The sequence below is a fragment of the Amblyomma americanum genome, chromosome 10, assembly GCF_052857255.1.
Source record: "Amblyomma americanum isolate KBUSLIRL-KWMA chromosome 10, ASM5285725v1, whole genome shotgun sequence".
In the NCBI taxonomy this organism is placed as follows: Eukaryota; Metazoa; Arthropoda; class Arachnida; order Ixodida; family Ixodidae; genus Amblyomma; species Amblyomma americanum.
The window spans coordinates 75,427,318-75,442,319 of NC_135506.1; the positions used below are offsets into that span (position 1 = coordinate 75,427,318).

Genomic DNA, 15,002 nt, shown 5'->3' on the forward strand with positions numbered 1-15,002 from the left:
GATAACCCATCCATTATTTCCTCAAATTTCTTTCCCTCTAGCTCAGCCGGTAACCCGCAAAAGGGTTACTAGTAAAGGGATGCCAAACATAAAATTAAAAACCGAGAGCAAAGTTGAACAGGCGTCCCAAGTCAGCAACGCTCCTTTGTGTGAATTGATCGCTAGAGTTGAACTCCCTTTAACTTCTCGAAACCTCAAAGCAAATGACCTGTTTTCTTTTACCGGCATCACAAATTTAAAAAATGGAGGGGGCACTTAACCACCGCCTTACATGCACGACACGATAGAGTTATTGGGTTATTAGCCACATATAGATAATTGGTCATTCTCTACTTTAAATTCATAGATCCCTGGGAGTCCTCATACCACTCCTGGAGCAGTGGTGCAGCGGTTAACCGATGAGCCACTGCCCTGCTATGGCAGGTGCTCCACCTGTGTGGCTTGTGCTACCCGGGTGGCTCTTGCCGACCAACGCCTCGCTAGCCGCGACCAGTCATTGTTTTAACTGCCACCTGCCAAGGTGCGCAGTTTGCTCGCAATCCGGTGGGCTGGTTGTGATTACGCCACAAGGTTAAATGACCTAAATGCCGTACCTGCTTCCTAGGCCTATTCTCCGGGAATTTTTTGTGGATTTGTCTCTCACAGATGTCGCCGACGACGACGCCAGATTTTCTGAGACTCAAGCTTCTAAATGCTATCGCGTTAAAAAACAGTTTTAGTCCACACTATATGCTATTATAGTTATTCTCTGTTTCCATAAATCTCGCTATCTATGCATTGTTATCTTCATGAACTATTTTTCATTAACCCACTTACTTAGGGTTAATTACTCGCGCTTACACTGCCTTCGCTTTTTTGCAGCTCGATCTATGGCTTAGTCTGTCACATGGATTCATAAGCGCGTGCTTAACCTCGTCCCTTGGCTCTTCATCACTCAGCGGAAATGTTCCCTCCCCTTTCAGGCCACTCACTCATCGGCCCAGCTCCTCTATCTCTGAAAGTCACCCATTAATTGCTTTTATTCCGCCCTCAGTTTATACCCTTGCCACCAGGCATATTCGGCGCATCCACTCAGAGAAGCTGCGGCCTGGCAGACGTCCAACAGACACGCGGCGCCGGCCACCTTCCGGTCTGTTACTGCTACAAAACCCACAAAAGACCGGAAGGCGAAGCGGTGTCAACGGCCGAGAGACCACGAACAAGGCTATCCTGCAATCGACAGAGTGCTTCTCCAAATCACTGCGGCGCGTGTTGTACGCACCGAGGCGTAACCGTAACAAGCGACGCAATTCTTCCAGACGCTGCCTTCTCGAGAACGCGCTCCAAAGCGGAGACAGCTCCAAGGGCTCCTACCGAGAAGCGCTGGTGCAGCTCACCGAAACGATGCTCAGTTGTCTAATAGTTCGTCGACAGCCTTACCTCCCGCAAGCACGTTGGACTCCTGTAAAGAGCGACGGGGTGCCGGGAGAGGAAAGAGGCGAAGGAAAGGGAAATAGAAGGAAGAAGAGGCGACAAGGGAGGCTTGTCACAGCAATCGGCGCCTCCGCAAACTGCGTGAACACAAGGGACAGATGCTGCTCGCTACCCAGGCGAAAAGGAAAGGAGAGAAAGAGAAAGTGGTGGCGAAGGAGACCAATCGCGAATCACGAAGACAGGGGAAATGAGGAGTTAGCGCTAGGCGGTCAACTGCTCGGACGAAAGACACGAACGGTGACTCGGAGGAGAGCCAGCCGTTACAAGCGGGGTGACGTCAATCAAGACAGGACGACAGAAAAAGAAAAAACACCATAAAAGAAACAACAGGAAAAGGGCGGCTAGAAGTCTGTTGTTTCTATCTCTCATGTTCATTCAAGATATTTCTCCTGTCATTGCTTGTTCTGTATTCTCGCTATTATTATTTTTTTTCGTCGGAGACGCGTCCACGCGAAACCTTCGGATGCCATCGGACACGGCTTGCGGCAAGTCCAACAAATTGCTGGACAATTACTACGTGCAGATGCGTTGAAAGAAAGTCAACGGTAGGAGTTTTCAGAGCGTTGTAAATTATTTTTTGGCGTCGATGAATGAAAAAGGAATAGAGCGGTGGAAAGAAATAAAGAAAGAAAGAAAGAAAGAAGAAAAGCAAGGAGAAAATGAAGGAAGTAAAGAAAGAAAGAAAGAAAGAACACAAGAAAAACAGAGAACGAAAGAAAGAAAGGAAGGAAGAAAGAAATGATTAAGGAAAGGAAGGACGAAAAACAGGAAAGAACGGCTATGCACTACATTTACAGGATTTACAAAGGGAAGGAAAATGTGGCAGGGCCTGGCATCAACCTGTTTTCCTTCTCTTTCGTTTTTGAACTGGTGCCATTAGCCGATATTTTCCGCAGAGCATTTATTAAAACAAAATTTGATGTCTATCTTTTAGCAATTTGCACCCATATCCATTTATCATATTTAGACTGTTTATTCCAGCTTTCAATATTCCCGGAATTTCGACAGAAACAAACATCCACCCTGAAAAAGTAATTAATGGTTGGTGTGCCGCCTTGATTGTCTTAGAAATTAGTGCGCGTGTTCTGAAGTTCTTTCACCGCGGTTAATTGCTTGCTAGTTTTAAGTCAGGAATAATAATATTAATTGGTTCTTGGGGAAAGGAAATGGCGCAGTATCTGTCTCATATATCGTTGGACACCTGAACCGCGCCGTAAAGGAAGGGATAAAGGAGGGAGTGAAAGAACAAAGAGGTGCCGTAGTGGAGGGTTCCGGAAAAATTTCTACCACCTGGGGATCTTTAACGTGCACTGACATCGCACAGCACACGAGTGCCTTAGCGTTTTTCCTCCATAAAAACGCAGCCGCCGCGGTCGGATTCGAACGCAAGTCAGCAAGTAGATTTGTCAATTTTCTTCAATTAAGATGTTTCGATGCCTTACTTAGGTAGATAGTTTGCCATATATCACCAACGCGGTATATGTAGTTGTTTGTAGGCGGTGTGTTTCTTAGCAACGTATGTGTGCCAAGGTGGAGAAGAGAAATTTTGGTAAATATTTAACTTCAACGTAACCTCCAGCGTCAAACTTAAGATATAACATGTATTTTTTATAAGGCAGCCCCAGAAACAGGAATCAAAAGCATTCATTATTTAGTGAGGGCTTGGAATTATACGTTTTTTACCGGTTGCATATATTGTACCGAACCCGTCACAGCGCTCTTACTAATTTCGCCGAATTCTTGTTTCCACGCATCTGTAACTGCAAGGTCCAGTTCACCTCGTTGGTTTTTAAGCCCCAGAATGTTTAAAATTATTACCTGAAACCCTAGAATAAGAGTTGGTCGAGGGCTGGAGAAAAAGGAAAAGGGAGGTATACTCAATAAAAAGGCCAACTTTTCATCTGCAGAAAAAAAAATTCTCCGTCTTCAAACTTCGACGCGAGAACAAAAAATAAAAAGCTTCTCCATCCTCCCGCTCCGTGTGCCTCCTCCGCACCCAGCCTTTCCCTCCCCTCCCTGTTAGAATAAATATGGCGCCCATCTGTCCACACCCTCCCTTTCCTCTGCTCCCTTTTGCCCGGTAATAGCTGGCGGTGCCCTCCTCGTATTCAGGGTTGCTGACGTCAGCTCTACGTCATAGTCCCGCTAGCGGTTCAAGTAAAAAGCCGCACCTCAGCGCACTGTCGGCGCTTTCTCGTTCCCTCCATCCCGTTTCATCGCGATCCGGTGACGCTACTCTACTCACGCATGGTGACTCCGTGCCCTAGGCGCCCGCCGTCGGTTTGAGAGCCGGTCGAGACGCGAAGTTGCGCTCGGCGCTCTTTGGGCGGCGGTGGTGCTCGCGTCGCACGCGCTGGCCGCCGGCGCTTTGACGCTTGTGCGGGGGGCGACGCCGACACGATGGTCGGCGACAAGATGCCTCTGGTCACCGCTCTGAAGACAGTGCCCATCAACTCGTTCCAACTGCAGTCGCTACGCTTCCGGTCCGGCTTGCTAGAACCGACCGCGATGAAAGTGGCCAAACTACTCAAGTTTGAGCGAAAGCTCAACTCGACACGCATCGACGCTGCTATCGGGGAAGCGTTGCTCAAGGTAGGGAGCATTTTTCCTCCGTTTTTCTTAGGAATGTGTGCGTTACCACAGGGTCATAGAATGAGTAGGTGAGAAATGGTTCCTTGAGAAATTGCACTGCGAGGTTAAGTCAACAATGACGAGTGATTGTTAAGCTTGCTTTTTAAACTGACTAGCGAACTTTCAAAATCTTGTCTCATTGTGAAGTGAAATTTTGTGCTTGTTGAATGCCTAAACGCAATAGATTCTCGCGAACTGTTGCTACACCTGCCTACACTATAAAATCTTTCAGAAATTACTGTTCAACATCATTCTTTGGAAATGTTCAAAGAATTCAGCCATGGAAACAAACCGAGATTTGCAATAGCTGCGGTTCAATCACTATGGTAATTGGAAACACATAGTGGCGAAAATGGCTAGCTTTTTCAGCCGGAGGTTAATATTTCGCTTTAGCTCGATCGACACTGCGAATTTGTACGCGCTTTTAATTTATACTTTGTGTTTTAAGCAGGCTCGAGAATGGCGTATCTGGGCGTTCCACAAGATAAACATCTCACCGCGGTACTTAGAACTCGAAGTTTGTCTCAGTTTTTAAGTCGATATAAAGGTTTCCTCTAGTTCGAACAGGAAGTTTGCCAAGCTTAATCACTCATGCAGCGGAAGATTCAGACGGCGTTAAATCACCGGCGCCTAATTTCGTTAGTCCATGTCCAAATATCATAATTTGCAACCATACCATGCGGTATACGTAGATTTTTGGCGCAGCCTTCGGTAGATGCAGTTCAGCTTGTTCTAGCATCGATAATATGTAGCGAGTTCAACTACCTTTTCTCTCTTCAAATTTTCACCTATTGTAACGTCTTTTGTAGTTGCAGCTGGCTCTGCTGAAGTCGCGCATTGATAGTGGAGCTTATTTTCGGCTTTTCTTTGTTCACAATTTGGCGGCTAGTTATGATAGTTCCGTTTATGTAATATGCTTGACTAAAACGCTGCTGTAAGTTCTGTCGTTGAAAGGCGTCCGTTTCATAACACTGTGTCGGCTGATCTTGCATTTTTGTAGTTACAGCCCCGTGGCTGACTAATATGTTTAGCTCTAAATTCCGTCTGCCTCATTCTCTCTCTCTCTCTCTTTTTATCAACATAAGGCCTGGGGCTGCCTCCTTTTCCTACCTTCGTTTTCCTTCCTTTAAATCGATTTCCAGTCACTCTCCTATGCCTTTTAGTCTCACTTTTATACTTGCTTGTTTTCCTGCAAACCGCATGTTCGACGCAGACGTCTTCTAACGCACTCTCATCTCACTTACTAACGACTAGGCGCTGTTGGTTGTACAATTGAAGTAAAGTGCTTTGGACATGACGAGCTGTGTTTCTTTGCGGTTTTACAATACCAGTCCTTCATATTAATGCCCTGCAGCGCTATTGCGAAACACGAAACGCAAGTAGTGCATGATGCTTCACATTTATAGGCACTACACATTGCTTTCAAGAGAAAAAAGTAAAACACTGCAAATATCCAATTGTCTGATCTTAACAGTGCAACACCACCGCTTTGTAAGAGGCTCACGGGAGTCTCTATTTCGTGGATGCCGGCGGCGGGGCCGCAGCTGCTGGCTTCGTTATCGTGTCAGAGCCAGACAAGCGTCAAGGGGCTGCCTCGCGGCCAAGGAATGTCGCAAGGTGGCGCGGTTGCTTGAGCATGAGTATAAAAGGGATCAATCTTGAGGACGAACGACGCATGCAGTGCTTAAGCTACTCTTGAGAAGGGAGGATATATACAGGCAGGGACTGGCCCGGCCCTTAGCGTAAGTACTGACACAGTGCTTTCACAGCTGCCACCTCTCTACCTACAAGTTTAGTAGAAAGTCTATAGACTGCCTAGAGACTGGCATTATACTCATTAGGGTTGCCCATCATTAGGGTTGCCTTGGGACGCGCTCACTTAGAGCCAAATTTGAGCAATTATTTTTCAATTATCTCCTCTTGGCATCGTACTTTGCGCCACCAGTTTTTAAAGAGCACGCTCGATTTCTTCTTTTCGTTGAACGAATTGCGTAATGTTGTGACGGCACCACTGACTCCTGGGTGTTTCGTTTAACTCTTCGTTTTCGTATTGCCACTACCGCGTTCGCATCTTCAACCCTCGCTTCGGCGGGTAGCATATACTGCGGTGTGCTGGTGTGTTTATTTTCGAAAGGCCCAGAATAATTCAAGTTTTGTTTTGACTTCGTCGTGTACCACTTGGCTCGGTGCCGGCCGGTCTGTCACCTCGGGAAGCGTTTTGCGCAGGTCTTCGTATACCTCAGCTTGACTGCAATGCTGAAAAGGAAGCAATACGTCTTTCTTATGTAAGGCAAAGAAGGTAGGGACGTCTCAGGAGAGCAGATTCATAAACAAGAACATGACATTTTCGAAATGAGCGGCAAGCGTTGTGAGATTTAAAAAAAGAATATTTTTTTTCAATTTGAGCACACCGCCGCTCCTCATTTGCTTCAGTTATTGAAAATTTTCTCCACTTTTGTATGCACTAGTTCACAACCGGGGGATCTCTAAGTGTTTAGTTGTACCCCAAAAGCTCTACCCTTAAATTAAAATAAATTGGAAGAGAAATAAAGGGTGTATTATTCTCAAAGCAGAAGTTCGTTCGGTGAAAAACTTTACAAAATGTTGTTAAAAACTTGCAAGCATTTTATAGCACCACATCTACTACAGATGGTCACTAGAGCTAAAAAAAATGGCCCTGAATTTAGAGTGCTGACAAAAAAATACGCTAACGCTTTGGCGATGAAACACAATAACAAGAAAAATAAAACTATTCCCTTACCAATATAGGATAGCACATATTGTTGCGGAAGCAATTGATTAGTCGCACATTAAGACGATATGCGAATTAATTAACAGTCACACCCGGGAAAGCGCTTTCCGCGCACGACGAATTTTATTTTAAGTAGGTCCGCCGTAAAAACGTACCTTCTATTGGCAGCTTTATAATGGTTGCGACTGCGTGCTCGTTCCTTTCTCACTGATTGTTTTGACGCTCCTATTTGTTGTTGTTGTTGTTGGATGGCCTTTGGAGGAATGCGACATACCCGCTGTGGGGGATTGCCCAGAGTGCCTTTCGCATTCAAACATTGGGAACAATTGAGATTGATGTAGGTCAATTTTTGTTGTAATGGAAAAAGAATCAGATATTATTGACTGCTAACAAGCTTTTCACAACTTCTAGAAGTCCTGCATCAACCTTACAACTATGCTTCTTTGGCGCAGTAGTGATGAATCGCTTTCCATTTTTTAAAAGTTCAGACTTTTCAAACGTTGTGCTGTCTCCAAAGCGGACCTTTATTATTGAAACGTGCGTTACAAGCGCAAGGTCAGTCATTCATATGAAGAAGGATGGAAGATTGGGCGAGATGGTGTTCCATGGTAACAAGAAAATTCAAACAGCGCCAGACAACAGGACCAGAAAGAGAAGGAAACAAACGCGGCGCTGCGTTTATCTCCTCCTCTTTCTGGTTCTGTCGTCTAGCGCTGTTTGAATTTTCTTGTTACAATTCATATGCGCCGGCTTATTTTTCTTACAATTTTTGACAATTTTTTTCGCAGTGCCATGAGGACCGCCGCTCGAAACCATTCGAGCTTTGTCATGTTGGATCTTGTTTACTTGCTTCAGCTAAGCGCACCGTCTGCCAAAAGTCAAACCTTCAGATTCATTTCGAAACTGCTCCCTTCGCAAAAAATTATTCGCAACGATTTTACTTTTTTTGTGTTGTTCCTGGTCTGCGCCTTAATTTACTGCATATTTATAGAAGCAGCTAGGACCCTAAAGGCCGCTTTTAATGGACGCAGATATGGGTGCGCATCAGCCGATGTCATGACAGCCACGAAAGTCCAGAATAATCGGAAATGGAACTTCTGTTTCAGTGCGCAAGCGTCGTATAAATAAGACCGGTGTTTGCCTCGCAGTTCGGATGGTGGGCTCATGATAACGCGCAGCGCAGAGAGATTATACTTCTAACGGCAGTGGAAGGCCCCTAAAAATCTGCAATTGCCTTTAGGCTCCATCCGCCACGGTTACATTATTATCCATGAAAACCGTAAGCGAGCGCTTTTCCACATTCTTCGTTTTCAGCCGCCGAGGTTTCGTGAACTATATTCCCGAACGCTCGGCATCGACAAAATGTCAGCCGTTTCTTCAATGCGCGTTCCTCTGATCCTTCTTTTTTAAGTCTTAGTGACGACGCTACATGGTCTGAAGAGCCGGCAGCTTTTCGAGCGCTGGTATTGAGTTGATGCTTTTTCTTGCCTGATTTTTTTATAAATTTCCAGCTGAATTATTCAGAGAATATTTTTGTATCCCTCGTTTATTAGCACCTATGTTAGTTTTAGACATAGAGTTTGTTGCTATTAACTAGAGGGAAAGCTGGCGGCGCTGCACCTGAACCTCCATGGGCGCTCAAAGCATCATCGCGCGATGAGCTACTTCGTGCGGAACAGTCGGTTTTTTTCAGGAACACAGTTACTGACATGTCCCATTCCGTATCTACGGCGCGCTCCGCGTGAGGACGACTTCGGTGTAAAAGTAGTGTGCAAACGCCTTACGAGCAAAAGCGCAACAGCACACGACGCCAATAAAAGGTTTTTGTTTTCCTAAATGTTGAAGCGACATTTTTTTTCAAAAGCATATTTATTTTTAAAAGTGCGCCTGTTAAGCACGAAATATTGGCTTTTGTGGTCTGCAATGCTTGCCCAATAGGAGAGCAAGCCATCGCTTATTTTGAGCAAAATTTGCATTTACATGCTTTTCTGCTCGGTTGTTACGATTTATAGACAGAATATTGAATTTTAGGACAATCTTAATTATCAAACAATGTTTGTTTCTTCATTATTTTTTGGACAAAGCTTGTAGTTCTGCAGTCGGTAGCTCTCCGCCCCATGACGCTTAGAGCGCCAATGGTGGTACAGGTGGTCTCTAGGAAGTTCCATGCAAACTCCCATAGGCGGGGCGCCAGCTTTCCCTCTAGTTAATAGTAAGAAACTCTATGGTTTTTCAGTTATTCTTTTCACTTTTTTTTATTCTGTGGCGACAGTTTTGGCGTTGACAGTTATGAGAAGTATTGGTGCTCACGTTGCGTAGCATAAGAGCACTAAATATCAAATCTGCTGATTTTGATGATTGCGTAACTCCTCCCGTGAAATGGGACTAGCACAAATTTGCACCTGTGACTTGTTTCTTATTCTCATTGCTTGATATTTTTACTCTCAGCACTGTATTGGTTGCATGAAGTAGTTGGAATGAATTTCACTCCTGGAGTAAGCTGTTTTTTCAACAGGAAAGTCTGCTCAGCCCAAACCTTCCATGCCGTACTCCACGAACGCGCCTTATCTTGAACCATAAATTAAGCTCGTTAAGAGTAGAATTATGTTAAGAAATATCTACACGACAAACATGCAACTCTCATTTTGTTACAAGAATTCATACCTTTCAACACGATTGTTGTCTTCCATTTGAGTGTCCAAAGAGTGACCTGCTAGGAGTTATAGACCACAGCCGCGCACTGTAACAAGGAGTTCGTAGAAATGATTTAATGCCAGCAAGTTGCTGACATTGTTGAAATAAAATCTGTCTGAATGCTTCATTTCAATTGTTGAACTGGAGTTTAATGCTGTCTCCTTCACTGTTTTCGGACCTCCTGCCGAGATTGAGTAAACAATGACCACTTTTTCTGCTCTGCAGTGCCCACGGTATCAAGAATTTGCGATATGCCGCGTATAATTTGGTGCACTACTAGATTGGGCACAAATGTTTGTTCTGTTACCTTGGCTTCTCCATGTCAGACTTGAAGATTGACCTACAAAATGCCATAACGCTGCACAGTGGACCAGGTGTTGCGTCATGATTCTGAATGCAGATAAAACTGTTTCTCTTCGCATAACCAAAATGAAAAACCCACTACATATGTATATAATCCAGAATAATCACCAGTGCAACAAATAACGTCCGCAAAGTACTTAGGTGCAACACTTACTAATAACCTTACATGGAACTCCCATATAAATAGAATTTGTTCTCTAGCGGTCTGTAAGCTCTCTCATCTAAGGCATAAGCTTCGAAATGCCCCAACTAACGTTAAGTTCTCAAGTTATAATACTCTAATTAGGCCCAAGCTCGATTATCCTAGCATAATTTGGGACCAGCGTACAAAGTCTAACATAAGGAAGCTTGAGAGAATACAAAGGAAAGCAGTTAGGATGCAGTTAGGTTCATATATTCAAAAGTTACGCCCACTGACTCGCGTTCAGAATTGATGCATGCTAACAGCATTAAACAACAGTTGTGAAGGCAAAATTTTCGTATAGATTTTCTTTCATACTCGCTTAACAATGAAATCAGACGATCCTTATCTTTCGCCAATGCTAACAAGGAGTACACAACAATATAGCAAATATTTATTAACACCAAATTTTTCTCTAACCGATTTGTACATGTTTTTCTTTTTTCACGCACCTTAACCGGCCGCAACTCATTAACCGAACCTTATCTATCCCAAAAAATCTTACCTACGTGCCTAAGCCATGTTTCATGTTGGTTTATATTGTATTAGTCTTTTGCTATATATTGTGTTACTATAGTACTGTTACGTTAATGTTTCTGTATTGTTTTATTATTTTTTTTGCTGTGACTATTATTATGAGCGTGCCCTCTCTGCCTGTACCTTACCAAGATCTGCAGTCTGCACATAAGTAAAATAAATAAAATAATTAATATATGTCTGAACCGATAACACGAAAACTATGCGGCGTTCACTAAGACTAAAAAGAAGGGCTGCATGGCGGAGAGTCATTATCTTTCGGGTTTTTTTCAGGCACTTGAAACTTGCCTTTGTGTCCCAACGAAGAGTGAGTCAGAGAAAAAAGCATCTCTTTTAAAACGGAGGCTTATAAGCACCTTTACTACCGGTATTTTTTTCCGCTTGTTTACTATTCTCTATACGCTAATCTCTGTAAAATAAGGGGATTGAGAAAATAAAAGCGTTTGGGGAAAGGGGGCCCTCTTAATAACCTATGCATTAATACTACGGGTGAATAACAAAGTTACCTTAGACGAGAAGTAATGTCCGAGTAATTGCATTAGTTTTGGAAAGCAATATAATTCAACTGGAAGCTACTGGAGTTGGTTCTAGCGTGAAGCAATCGGGAAAGAAGTTAATTACTTTGCAGGATACAGTTAACAATGTTTTTCTCCGCTTTTTAAACGAATTTTATTATCGTGAATGCAAAGATGCGGCGACGCATGGCGCACTAAATCTTTTAGTCGTCAGTGTTCCAGCAATGGAACTTGTGGAACTCAATTTCTTTTTCATCTTCTAAATATACCGTTCTTCATTTTTTTTCTTTCGCCTACTGCATACTGATTTCGGAAAACATTGAAACCACAAATTTGTTTTCGACTTAATAAAAGACAGAATGTATGCAGGTAAATGGACATATTTTTAGCCTTGACACAACTGAGAGTTCGTGGACTTTTTCGCGCAAGAAAATAATTTTGAAACGAATGAAACGGAATAGAAGATCTGTCAAATGAATGGTGATTTTGGGAAAAAAAAATTGGCCGCTGTTTAGCTCTGGTTAAACCTGGAGTGACGGGATAGCTACAGCTGACCGGGTGGAACTTGCTCAGTTGAATTGCAAAGTCAGTCTTCGTCGCTCCGTTTCTCTGGGCGTTCCTTCATCTTCGTCCCACTTGACACGGCGCATGCGCACAGCTTTTGCAGCTGTGCTGCCGGCAGCAGCAGCTGTTCCGCACCACGTGGCTGGTCACGTGCCCAACCAAGTGACCAGCCACGGCGCCACTGGCAGCTGCTCCGCATCACGTGACAAGCCACGTGACCGTGGCTGTCAAACGAGCCCTTCATTTCATTTGTCTTGTCTGCTAATAGCTTAACGGGGGTCTCGGTTCTGGCACTCTTGATGCCATAGGTAGCATAAGAGGGCTCTCGCACAGTTTCCGACCTCGCCGTTAGATGACGTTCTAAGTCACACTTGCTGTATTACAGGACGTGCTACGTCCACCGCTATGGACGAGGGTGGCGCTGGTGAACACCCTCAAGGTTCGCTTACACGGAAAACATAAATACCCACGAAAGCAGCAGATTGGACAGCTGTCGCCGTAGCTCAGTTGGTAAGAGCACCGGACGTGATATTCGGAGGTAGTGGGTTCGTATCCCACCGGCGGCATGGTTGTTTTTTCTGCTGGTTTATAAGTAATTTTCTTTAAATCAATTGATTGGCATTAGAAATTTAAAAAAAGAAACCATTTCCTTATGCACCTTGGTTTCGGCGACAGTTGGCTTCGTTAATATATATATATATATATATATATATATATATATATATATATATATATATATATATATATATATATATATATATATATAAAAAGCAGGCAATACTGCGCACAAAATTTCGCAGACACAAACAGAAAAACAACATACAATTATGGATACGGTCAGACATTTCTATAATCACTTTTTAACTACTTTCTCGGTGAAATTAATGCTAGTTCACAATTTCTTCAGCACAATAGGCATGTGGGAATTTACATGTTGCATGCCATATTTGATAAGGATTCTTGGAGTTTTTAATTTCTGCTTGTGCTGATAATGTGGACATGGTGTTCTAATATAGTTAGTTGCTTCTTATGCATTTATGTATTTACCTAGTCTAAAATAGTATTTTTGATAACCATAAAATATTTCAAGCTTGAGGAACTGGGGATCTGTTTTTGTAAATATTGGAGTAGACGTCAGCAAATAGAAAAAATTATCAGGATCTTTTTCTGTGACATTGTTATTCAGGGATAGCTTTTTTCTAGCTATAGCTACATTACGATAGCATTTCGAGCCTTCAACGAGGCGGCGCCGCCACGCTGTCACGGGGTGCGAAACAGCTGCCGGGGGCGCTGCGCCGTGGCTGATCACGTGACCATGTTCCGCTCGGCCAGCTGTAGCTATCGCGTCCATCCAGGTTTAACCAGAGCTAAACAACCGCCAATGTTTTAGTCGTGACTCACCAGACTATATATATATATATATATATATATATATATATATATATATATATATATATATATATATATATATATATATAATATCAAATCACCAAAAATTGAAGAAACAACAGGATTTATTTCACGACGTTTCGGCTGGAGGACCAGGCTGGTCCTCCAGCCGAAACGTCGTGAATTAAATCCTGTTATGTTTATTCAATTTTTGTTGATTTTATATTATATTGACCATATCAGCTGCAAGAAATCACTTTTGGTATATATATAGTTTTACTTACATTGAACTGTAGTTTCTTCTTAATTGCGATAATTCTAACTGGAATAATATTGAAATTAGTGCTCGTAATTGGAAGATATTTTTTCCTACAGTTGCTTGAACGCGGCTTGTAAGAACGTTGTATGAGCGGCCTATCACCGTTGCAATCTGCCATCGGCCAAGTCAAGAACATTGTCCAGAGGAATCTATACTCGAAGTAGCATGCAGATCATAAAAACATCAGCCTTGACATCAGTCATATAAACATCATCTCTTGAATGATTTGAAGTTCGATAAAGTGCCCTCTGTTTCTCTCTTTATGATGGAGATTTGCAACCTGTATTTTAAAGCATTTTTGTATTTTAATTAATGTGGCGTAACGCTTAGTAATGGTATCCCCATAAATGAGAGGCAAAAGAGTCGATAATAAAATAAAAAAGAGAGACTTCTTAAAAAGAATCCTTTTACGCATTTCAAATATCTGTCATATGCACTAAGATATGCACCGGCTTCTTAACTGAATGAAATAAAAAGCGGACACATTTATAACATTTTACGGGTAGCACTTCTGTGTCAGTCATTAGTTCATCGTTTACTTGGTCCCATGTACTGAAGGTGATTTCTAAAATTGAGGTATTGCAGAAATTTAAGCTAAGAATGTAACCAGTATTTTTTAAAGCAAATATAGCAGCAAAATCAAGCAATGGGCGAAAAACAAACCCATAGTAAAAGTTAACTCTGCGGTGCCACAGCACAGCTGCTTTAAAACGCTTTCCCATGTTAAGGAACGAAAGCATTTCATTAGTTTCAGAGAGCAAATTGAAACTTCTAAGAAAGGAAATTACCTCCTTAGCGGAAATCAATACAAAATTACTCTGCGTCAATAATTTTCCAATAGCGGATGCAACAGATGGCAGCGCTTAGTGGAGCGGGGCCATACCACGTTAATGCACGTATCTGAGAAGCAGATAAAAAAGTCCCTTCTCAAAAGCTTATCCAGGAACTACGCTGTAGTTCAGCGTTACATGTCTTTTCTTTGAATTACAGACAGTGTTTCTGGTTCATATGGCACTTGTTTCAATCTAGTTCGCTGTTATTCTGTGCAAAATTGCCCTTAAATGGACCACATACGAAAGCCAGATACCAGGGAATACGAGAGCGCAGAGATCATAAGCACCGCCGAGTTCTTGAGTGTTCTACTTTAAAACACAGAATGAATCTCATGAACGGTGCACGCCTGAATTGTAAGCGTTCTGCTACTCAAATTGCGCAATCCTTAAATTTTATTTCTTTTTATTTAAACTGCATAATGATGCATAATTTGAAAAAGAAAAAAAAATATAAGGAGTCGGTCCTTAGGCTTAAAGCAATGCTTTTGGTGTTCCTTCCATGATCCCATTTCAATCTTATTTGCCCAGAGGCTTTTACTTTAAGAGGGAATGTTCTGTTTGCTTTTCTTTTCCTGAGAATAAAGCTCTGTCATCATAGAGAGAGAGAGAGAGAGAGAAACAGAAAGGCAGGGGGGTTAACTAGGCAGCGCCCGGTATGCTTCTTCATAGAGTAATCTCGAAAAAGAGTGGCGCTTCATGACAAGAATTTTTTTCGCTTCTGTATAACGAATTTAATCTATAACATTTTCCA

General features: G+C 42.7%; 1 protein-coding gene and 1 non-coding gene across 2 annotated transcripts in view; both read left to right on the forward strand.

Moving 5' to 3' along the window:
• Window positions 1–3,795: 3,795 nt before the first annotated feature.
• TrpA1 (Transient receptor potential cation channel A1) overlaps window positions 3,796–15,002 on the forward strand; it is a 174,164-nt gene continuing 162,957 nt past the window's right edge. Inside the window, 1 exon segment of the mRNA XM_077639238.1 lies at window positions 3,796–4,065. Within this exon segment, the coding sequence (XP_077495364.1) occupies window positions 3,874–4,065 (192 nt within the window). The 5' untranslated portion in view covers window positions 3,796–3,873.
• Window positions 12,203–12,276, forward strand: TRNAS-UGA (transfer RNA serine (anticodon UGA)). Its single transcript has one exon. It is a non-coding gene; the product is annotated as a tRNA-Ser (tRNA).